General features: G+C 38.8%; 1 protein-coding gene across 1 annotated transcript; it reads right to left on the reverse strand.

Annotated features, from left to right (window-relative positions):
• Positions 1-438: 438 nt before the first annotated feature.
• LOC143924201 (germinal-center associated nuclear protein-like) lies at positions 439-10,143 on the reverse strand. The gene is made up of 4 exons (XM_077448352.1): positions 10,017-10,143; positions 8,652-8,849; positions 8,165-8,433; positions 439-2,259 (listed from the first exon to the last, which is right to left on the reverse strand). The coding sequence occupies exons 1-4, from the start codon at positions 10,095-10,097 to the stop codon at positions 2,139-2,141; spliced, it is 669 nt and encodes a 222-aa protein (XP_077304478.1). The 5' UTR covers positions 10,098-10,143; the 3' UTR covers positions 439-2,138.
• Between the last annotated feature and the right edge of the window lie 694 nt (positions 10,144-10,837).

Below are 10,837 nucleotides of genomic sequence, written 5' to 3' on the forward strand. Positions count from 1 at the left end.
CGGCCAGGACATTAGACTGTGCGCAATAGTCTTCTACACGGGAACAATTGCACCTCAGCCGAATAAATTGACCCCTAGGAATGTTGCATAACCATGACCGATGGTAGCTGTTAAGATACGATGAAGAGTTGACCAGTCTGAAGAAACGCACATAGTTTGTGCTGTTGAATGCAGAGGACCTGTAGAGCAAATTTGACTTCTGCTGAGTTACGAACAGACTCCTGTAACTGCTGCACTTCTCTAAATACCCAGGTCGCTTGGTCAGGTGCAGCCGACTCCAAATACAAGCCCAGCAACTTCACTCCAGGTATAGATGGGCAGATGTAGGTACACAGGAAAAATCCAGAAGAAACTCCAGCAAAAAAAAAAAAAAAAAAAAAACAAACACACACGATCTAAGTGTAGCTGTAAACAGATCGTTTTATTTAAATACACGTTTAAAAATTAATAAAACATTTTTTTTAATAAAAATTGTTTATGACACCAGAAAAATCCTTCACTTTCAAAATCCACGGTCATATAAGTGAATCATTTGATAATATTAACTAAGGTGTCAGTACTGATTTACACCACAAGATGCCAGTATAGTCTATGTAATAACAGGCATTGAGCATATAATGACAGGAGCCAAAACAGCTTGCAGAAAAATACAGTTCGGGAAAAAAAATCAGATAAACAAAGAGCAGAGACACGAACTAGACGGCGGGTGACGTCCGCAACAAGCTCCTCCCCCGTACGCACGTTACGTCCTATCAGGACTTCGTCAGTGGTGGGTGGAGCTAAACGACGTCACCCCTTGTATTTATATAGTAATCTGTTGCCATCGAAAGCCTAGATGCTTATACAACAGCAGTTACGGAAATGGAAACCAGCTGCTATCTATATGCCAGGAATTGAATGCTTTTCTTATGGGGACACTTGAAAACAAGCATCCATAAGTAGACAACATCATTGATTAACTAAATGATACAAAATAGCCACAAAGTAGGCAATGATGACAGCATTGGCTAGTTATACATGCCCTGCTACATGTTATTATGCCTGATAGACATATTATTACAAAATATATATGTATTTAATAATTTCATTTAAAAAAAAAACTTTTTAGAAATTAAAAAATTCAAAAATTTCCCGTTTGGACCATTCACCCGCCGTCAAAAAAAATAAAAAAATTCACAAAAAAATTACATTTTTATTTATCTGAAATAGAAACAATTCAAGTCAAAATCAACATTTAACCCACCTGGAGTAAGAACCCGAGTCTCGTGAATCCAGAAGGATTCACGCTGACTTAAGCTTCGGATAAAATTTCCCCCCCTCCAATGTTTTTTCACTTTTTCTACGCCCCAAAACTTGAGGCATCGAGGGTCCCTATCGTGAAAATACCTGAAATGTTTGGACACATTGTGGGAATGTAAACCCTTTTTAATATTATTGACATGCTCTGCGATGCGGACTCCAAGGGACCTAGATGCCCTTCCAATGTATTGAAGACCGCAATCGCACTCAAGCATATAAACGACTCCCTTAGTGTTACAAGTTATGAGGTTTTTAATTGAGTATGTTCTTCCCGTAGAGGAAGCCATAAACTAATTTCGTCTCTTATTATTGTATTTACACTGTTTACATGAAGGGCATTTGCCACATTTGTAGAAACCCGTAAGGAACGAAAAAATCATATTTTCTTTAGTAACAGGAGGATCAACTACGCTCAAGGCCAAAATGTCCCTCAAAGTAGGAGCTTTCTTGTAAATAAATCTCGGGCGGGGTGGTAAAACTGGGTCTAAAATACGATCTTTCTTCAGGATATCCCAATATTTAACAATAATTTTCTCAAATTTCCTATATTGAATATTATAATCCAAGATCATCCTGAAATCGTTATTCTTAGGTTTTTTGCGATAATTATCGCAAGTATTAGGGTGGTTAGCGACTAGCGCAGCTCTGTCTAAAGTACTTACACTCACTCTTTGACTGTCAATGATTTCTGGGTTATACCCCTTCTGTAAAAAACGTTCGGCCAGGACATTAGACTGTGCGCAATAGTCTTCTACATGGGAACAATTGCACCTCAGCCGAATAAATTGACCCCTAGGAATGTTGCATAACCATGACCGATGGTAGCTGTTAAGATACGATCAAGAGTTGACCAGTCTGAAGAAACGCACATAGTTTGTGCTGTTGAATGCAGAGAAGACCTGTAGAGCAAATTTGACTTCTGCTGAGTTACGAACAGACTCCTGTAACTGCTGCACTTCTCTAAATACAGATGAAAAAAAAACATAGCAATATGAACATAACAATTACAAATCGATATGGCATTATAACAAACTGAATTAAGAAATGTAAGTGTGTGTGTCCCCCTTCCAATGCAACTTCAGAGAAACAACTCATCTTTTAACCATATAAAAAAAAAAGAGATCCTCTTTAAATTGAAGCAACAAATCTGTCTATTTCAGATTTGACATACTTGATCAATGAGATTTGACCTTCTTATAAGCGGAAATGTGACCTAAGCTATGTAATTTATTTGGAACCTCTTTCATGCATAGAGTTTCCTTCTCATACCCTAGTAATTCCATCTAATTATTTTGCCCTGTTATGTTCATACACATCTTCATGCAATGTTATACAACCAGGTTTCAAAAAAATGTGGAACAGGATGGGACTTTAATTGCGCCTCTGAATACATAAATAGAATACAAAGTTTTTTGATTATAGAAAAATAAACAATTTGATCATTTATAAAAACAGTTGAAAATTCATTACAGTGTAGATCCCCAACAACAAAGATGTGGCCTACATGTTTTGCGGATAGTACCGCTTCGTCAGGGCCTTGAAGATAGCACAATATGACGTTGTGTGAATTTACAGATGACACATCAATTAGTACTGCATAAATTATGTGATTACATAGAAAAAAATATGAATGGGTATTGATACATGGTACATTTTTTCCATAAGTTTATATCGATAACATAACGCTATACAAAATTATTAATACAATCTAGATATTTATAAAACATTGAATATACAAATACATTCATATTGCCACCTATCAATGTATCAATCACATTTTTAACAAGCTCAATCAGAATAATCAGAGCATATTTTTCAAATGGGAACACGATACAAAGCAAATCCATTTCCTGGATCTCACAATATCAGGTGACAGAAGGAAAATTCTAAACTAAAACCTTTTTTTAAAACGGTGGACAGGAATGGTTATATACCTATGAAAAGTTGCCATTTTTCTCCATGGTTGCTAAATTGACCTTTCGGTACATTTATGAGGCTGAAGTAGAAAAGGTATTCAAAAAACAAATTGGCCCATACTTAACACAGATAAGCATCTTAAAGAAATATTACCATCTAACCCAAAATTTACATATAGAAGAGCTCCAACTTTAAGGGAAAAAAAATCACTAAGAATGTAGTAGACCCTCCCAAAACACCAGATTTTACTTTCTTCTCAGGTAAAGGCACTTTTCCGTGCAGACAGTGTTATGCATGAGTTCGGACAAAAGGATTAAATACCAAAAAAAGATACATTTTTAGCCACAGTGACAGGAAGGGAGTACAAAATAAGGGACTGCAATACATGCGGTACTGAGGGTGTAGTTTACGCCCCACAACTCCCTTGCCAAATTGTACAAAATATAATTAAAAGGTATCCCAAGCATAGCATATCCAGGCATTATGCAACCCACCATAATAAAGAACCCTCCTCCCTCTTATTTTGGGGGATAGAAAAATACCACCCACAATGGAGGGGCACCAATAAGGTCAGGTCTGAGTCAGTGCGAGTCTTTTTGGATACATGAGATGCAAACATTACAGCCACAACATGGAGTTTGACATTAATTGCTTTATAAACGATTTTGAAGGTCATATTTTTAAAAAATTAACAAGCATTTTAAAAAAATTACCAGCATTTCTAATATCGGTATTTTTATATTTTCCTCTCTGTTAGGATGTATTGTGATCCTGCTATACATTGCTGTATCCTATTATATATTACGATCATATTACTAGATGCGTGTATATTTTTAGCCGTTGATGATGCTAAGCATAGCTTATTGCGATTGTCTATGTTTTTTTTTATAATTATCTGGTGAGTTTTATATTCCATTGAAGGTTTTACCTCTACTTTTCATTTTTATGTCCCCTAAATTCAGCCATTTTGTTGAAGCCCTTGCGTGTGTATTATATTTGTGACTGGAAGTAGTTGCCCAATGACCAATTCCGGTTTAACCCGGAAGTGTGTCATAATAGCGCAACGCAAGTCTTTCAAATGAGTAGTGCTAACATGAGGCCTTACATTGAGCATGTACGGGCGTCTTTCAAATGCCGCAGCTGTATTCAAATAAGGTAGCAAGTACTAATATCACTGGAACAAACACACGAAACACAAAATATTAAGCGTGTCCACCACTGATCCCAGTGCCCTCCGAAGTAAGTCAAAATACACACTGACAAGCTGCTATCATATAAAAAAACAAATCACAAAACGATATAGTATATAACACCCGTTCACTTGTTACCTCATATATACCATATTGACAGCGCTGAAACAGAAATATGGAGATGGACTTTCTTTCCTGACCTTCCAAAGTGTGAACGTTCAATTGAAAATTGAGACTTATATGTTTGGGAATGCTCTGAACACTTTTCAGTGACTTTTTCTAATCATAGAATAATTATCCTCTTTATATGTTATTAGTTTATTGTTTATATTTCTGTTTCAGCGCTGTCAATATGGTATATATGAGGTAACAAGTGAACGGGTGTTATATACTATATAGTTTTGTGATTCAAATAAGGTAATTGACTTTTTTTATATCTGACACTATAAATGAATCGCGCCATAGCCGCAGGGCTCATTCCTCCAGATGAAGCCACGTGGGAGGTGGTGAAACTAGTAGAGGTGGATCCTGGCAGGGGACTACTACTACTACTGAGTGAGACGGTCATGTCACTTTTAATGCTTTTAAAATTTCCTTAAAAGGCGAGTTCAATACTATCTGGGGTGGAGTGGTTTCATTTTTAACCCCTCGGATACTGCACTATAGGAGGCACTTTCTCTCGTTTTGGGCGTGACCAGGCAGCTACACGTCACTACTGAGCAGGCGATTGGTGTTGTTACCCGGGACCCGCCGTGGAAGCTGAGCCTACATTAGATCAAACACGCTCAGGACTGCAGTGAGACTACTCTGATCATGCTGCCAGTGACATTCTTAAGGGAGACTTTTGCTGTATAAATTGTGTACGTATGTTTTAATGCGCACGAGAGTTTTAAATAATAAAACAGTTTTGCACTATGGAATCTTTGTTTTATCGTTTCCTATATGTGAATCTGGTGCTGTCAATGAGAACTAAGTGAACCTTTATCGGTGGGATATCAGGGAACCTGAGGTTGAGAAACTTTTGGCGGTGTGATAAGAAGATTCTCCAGAGGGACACCAGTGGGATTTCTTTAACAGTCGTAACGAAGTGCCTGTTAACCCTTGGGGGTCTGGTGAGTGAATTACCATAAGGGGTGTCACCGGCTGTCAGACTCTTCATGCACTGGTGGTTCTTTCTTGGAGATGGACTTTCTTTCCTGACCTTCCAAAGTGTGAACGTTCAATTGAAAATTGAGACTTATATGTTTGGGAATGCTCTGAACACTTTTCAGTGACTTTTTCTAATCATAGAATAATTATCCTCTTTATATGTTATTAGTTTATTGTTTATATTTCTGTTTCAGCGCTGTCAATATGGTATATATGAGGTAACAAGTGAACGGGTGTTATATACTATATAGTTTTGTGATTCAAATAAGGTAATTGACTTTTTTTTATATCTGACACTATAAATGAATCGCGCCATAGCCGCAGGGCTCATTCCTCCAGATGAAGCCACGTGGGAGGTGGTGAAACTAGTAGAGGTGGATCCTGGCAGAGGACTACTACTACTACTGAGTGAGACGGTCATGTCACTTTTAATGCTTTTAAAATTTCCTTAAAAGGCGAGTTCAATACTATCTGGGGTGGAGTGGTTTCATTTTTAACCCCTCGGATACTGCACTATAGGAGGCACTTTCTCTCGTTTAGGTTATCAATATAAACTTATGCAAAAAAGGTACCATGTATCAATGCCTGTAACATATCATCCATCTTTTTTCCTACGTAATCACATAATTTATGCAGTACTAATTGAGGTTTTATCTGTAGAATTCACACGTCATATTGTGCAATCTTCAAGGACCTGACGAAGCGGTACTATCCGTGAAACACGTAGGCCACATCTTTGTTAATTGTTGGAGATCTGCACACCCTGAATTCAAACTTAATTGTACAGACTGTAATGTGTTTTCAACTGTTTTATAATAAAATTGTTTTTTTTCTATAATCAAAAAGTTTGTATTCTATTTGTCTACACTTCTCAGAGGCACAACTAAAGTCCCATCCTGTTTCACATTTTTTGAAACATAGTTGCATGTTCTTGGGATGGTGTTCTGTAGAAGTATCAGTATTCCATGTTCACCCCACCCCTACACACATTCATGCAATGTTAATTTTAATATATGAATCTCTGCAAAATTACAGACATTAGGGCAAGTCTTCATTTAGGTTGTTTTACAAAGATCTTAAAGTGGCAATAAACTCTGCTGCATAACTTTTTCATATAAGTAAAGCTTACCTGAACGTAAAATGACTATCTCCTAAATGTACACCGTTTAGGAAACATTCACATGTTTTGCAGCAGGTGATGTCTGCGTGCTGAATTGAGGGCACAGTACATGTGCCGTTAATCCAGAATGCTGTGCTGCGACCATGACTCCCATACATATGCGTAGGAATGACATAATCGTGGCTCGACCATTTAAGCAGGCGGAGCCTGTGAACCTGGAAAACTAATTATTCTGGCTGTCAGATTTGCCAAGGGAATTTACTTCATGACCATGCATTTGTTAATGAATGTACAGTTCTTTCCAAAATCATAATTTACTGCTCTACAACATATACAATTTTCTGATGAAGGCAGTTTAAACACTACAATAAGTAACATTTGACAGCCAAACTACACTGTTGACTTTGGTGGCAGGAGTAGTAATGGAATATTCAGAGATTAGGACATCTCGAGTTGAGTGCGATTACTCCCCAGCAGTAGTCTTTGTGATGTAGGAGTGCTGAACCTTATCGAGTTACATTAGAATGTGGTGGGTGGTTTGCAGTCATGGAGGCTGTTCAACACCAACTGTGGTCCTGTTGGACACACAGAGGGGTTTTTGATGGAGGTGTACCGAAGGAATATGTTGGTGCCGAAATAGAAAATACGGGATGCACCTAGCCAAAAGCCGAAAATGACAGTTTAAAAAAAAAAGTTTATATATAAATTTGTATTATATTCGACTTTTTAATTAATCTCATCAATTTAAATTAATATGAATTTATTGTTGGCCAAAAAAATGCAGTCTGCAGTCTCTGACCAGCTCTTGTATCATGTCTGCAATGTCTTTCTTAAACTTTAACACATTGCTAATAGTATTAGCAGAATTTCAATTTGGTGCACCTCTAGCAGACATGATACAAGTGATGGTCAGAGACTGCAGACATAGTACAGGAAATGGTCAGAGACTACAAGCATGATACAAGAGATCAATGCAGCCTCACCAGTGCCCATCAGATGCAGCCTCACCAGTGCCCGGATCACGCAGAGCAGTGACCTCCCACTGTGTCAAGGAACTGGATTTGAATTGCCTGGGCCAGGCAACCGCAGAAACAAAGTCCTGCCTCCTATAATAAACATCACCCCGATTCAATTTGCCAGCATTGGATCAGTGTGCCGTCTATCACATAAGGCGGGACTTTGTTATAGCAGCTGCTGAACAATTCAGCTCTGGCACAGGGAGAACGCTGCTTTGTGTCACAAGGTAGAGGAGGAGGGAGGGGAAGACTTTGACTGGGGCGTGCCAGGATGACATCCCCGCAATGTGCAGCACCCGGGGCAGGCTTGCCCCATTTCAGTGCCATTATCGGTACCTTTTTTTCTTTCTGCCGAAATTTCAATGCACCTCTACCTTCAGGTATACTTTAAGCCAAAGTTTTTAGCAAAAGAAAATGCTATTCAGCCAAAGATTAAATCTACTTTAGAAGCAGTAAATATGGCAGTGATTTACCTGAGAATATCTCCCTTGTTTAGGTTGAGGAGAACACTGTAACCCCTGAACTCTGGCTGACAGGGACAAGTCTCCCCACGATTATGCAGGTCTTGGTACATCTCCTTCAAGCTCTGCAGACATTTTGTCAAGTTCTCATTGTTGATCCATGGTTCAAAGGCTAACATAGGCTCTTCACATAGCTCATATGCACAATGGATGTGAAATCGCATACACTTTTCCATTAGAGATACAGTCACAGGGTTGCACAAGTGCTGCTGTGTGATGTCCTATAAGAAAACATACCATCTAAATCATCAAGAGATTTTGCTATGTTCCAAAGTCCTCAAAGGAAACATGTAATGAAAAATAGAATTAAACCTATAAAAATGCTTATAGGTAGGATTTTTTATGACAGTCAAGACCCTATTGATCTGAAAAAATGGAGTTGGTGATATTTACTTATGCGTTCACAACGTGTTCTCTGAAAAACGTAGTCCATTCTTACCTTTCGAATTCCTCGTGTTCGGTTCCACACAAAATCATACCAATCTCTGTAATTGTTCTCCCCATTATCCATGATATAAGTAACCAGATAATTCATTGTCATGCACAGCACAGGCAAAGGGCGGAGTTCATGGGGGAGTGGTTCCTCCTGTCCAGCTGAAGAACGACTATACTCTTTAATGGCAGTAGCGTGGTCAATCTAAGGAAATAAAAATGTGCACAGTATGCAAGTTATACCTTTATTTAGTACCAAGTTCTACTTTTAAACATAACTAAACCAGTTAGGCTTCGTGCACACAGCCATACAATGCACAGAGTTTACGTAATGACGTTCCTAGTACCTGCTGTCACCACATACAGCCGTCTATTGAGATGCTATAGAAGAGGTGGCTGTCCGCAGTTGTGTGCCAGGGTTTGCATTAAGCACTTACATGTATGATATATTCTCCGAATGCACAATACCTTCATTCGGACCATATGGAAAATGTTGTTTTAAAACATCTGGGGTGCCAAGGTTCACCATCACAGAATTAGAAGGACTCAATTTATTTTTTCAAACTATGCAACTGTGTAGACAATCCAAAAAGTGGTGTCAAAATCAAAATGGCAGTGGTTCGGTAACACTGCTTGACAGGTTACCAAAGTAAACAGCTGGAGCAACTGAGAGTAATCATTAGGGGACTCAGCTCAGCACCTCTAAGCTCCCAGAACAGCCACGGCCTTGACTTTCCATAGTGGTGGACCTAAGACTTATTGTGGTCCAAGCCAGGTAGAAAAGAAAAGCATAGGGGACATGTTCCACTCCCATCCTGCAATCTTGACGCTCTAAGGGATTTTCAGGGACATGGCTCCTCCAGATTGGTGGACCATAGTCCTGGGCCTGTACAGCACCCGGCCATGTGCCTAGGTAAGCGCTTAAAGCAGAGTTCAGTGGTCAACATTACATGGCAGCCCTGCTTCTACCTAGATGGATCCAGGTACAGCCCTTCAGGACAAAGCCCAGAAGTAGCCGATCCAGGAAGCCGCAAAAACATGCCTCAGTGGCACTGCAGCAACTAAAGCTTGCTAGAAAAAAAAAAAACACCTGCGAAGCAAAAGAGAAACCGGAAAGGAGTTGCTTCTCACATAGCAGAAAGAATACATCTGTTTACCCAAGGACACTGAGGCATGCTGGGGAGTAGTTATACTGAAGCACAGCTTTTGTTCGCAAGTGAAAAGGAGAAGCACAACCCTATGTACTTGAATACTTCTCCCAAGTCCCATAAAGTATGATTAAGAAATTTATTTTTTCATTTTGCCTTGACAAACGCTCTAAATTTTCTTAAGTGGAGGTACAGGGATGCACATTTGTAACATCTAATAATACCTTGTCAGTCCCTGGAAGAATTTCAAAGATGCTAAGCTGGTTGCGTGTCTCCCTCATGTATCTTTCCTTTTCAGGGCACATATCTGGACAGTTTCCAACAAATACGTTTGCTTGATCAAGCTCTGTCCTCTTCACTCTAGCTACAAAACAGAAAAAAAAAACGTTTTTACAAATGGAACAAAACAATGCTTGACCTGTCTTGTAACAAGGAGACTTTTTGAAAATGTTTAAATGTTTTTTATTTTTCCTGTGCATAGTAAGAATAATAAGTGTGGCAAAGAGTGTTGACTTTGGTGGCAGGAGTAGTAATGGAATATTCAGAGATTAGGACATCTCGAGTTGAGTGCGATTACTCCCCAGCAGTAGTCTTTGTGATGTAGGAGCGCTGAACCTTATCGAGTTACATTAGAATGTGGTGGTTGGTTTGCAGTCATGAAGGCTGTTCAACAGCAACTGGGGTCCTATTGGACACACAGAGGAGTTTGCCAAAGTTCTGAAAGGATGGGACAGCACACAAGTTTGTCTAGTCTTGTGAAAGATTATATTTTGCAACAGCCAATGAGTTTCAGGTCTTAGCACTCCCCCTTTACCTAAAAGGAAAACTTTTGATGGAGGTGTACCGAAGGAATATGTTGGTGCCAAAATAGAAAATACGGGATGCACCTAGCCAAAAGCCGAAAATGACAGTTTAAAAAAAAAAAAGTTTATATATAAATTTGTATTATATTCGACTTTTTAATTTATCTCATCAATTTAAATTAATATGAATTTATTGTTGGCCATTATTGGCACCTTTAGTGCAAGAAAAATGCAGTCTTTGA

This window comes from Lithobates pipiens, unplaced genomic scaffold (genome assembly GCF_037356315.1).
Source record: "Lithobates pipiens isolate NorthernLeopardFrog02 unplaced genomic scaffold, aLitPip1_a1.2 Scaffold_22, whole genome shotgun sequence".
Taxonomy (NCBI): domain Eukaryota; kingdom Metazoa; phylum Chordata; class Amphibia; order Anura; family Ranidae; genus Lithobates; species Lithobates pipiens.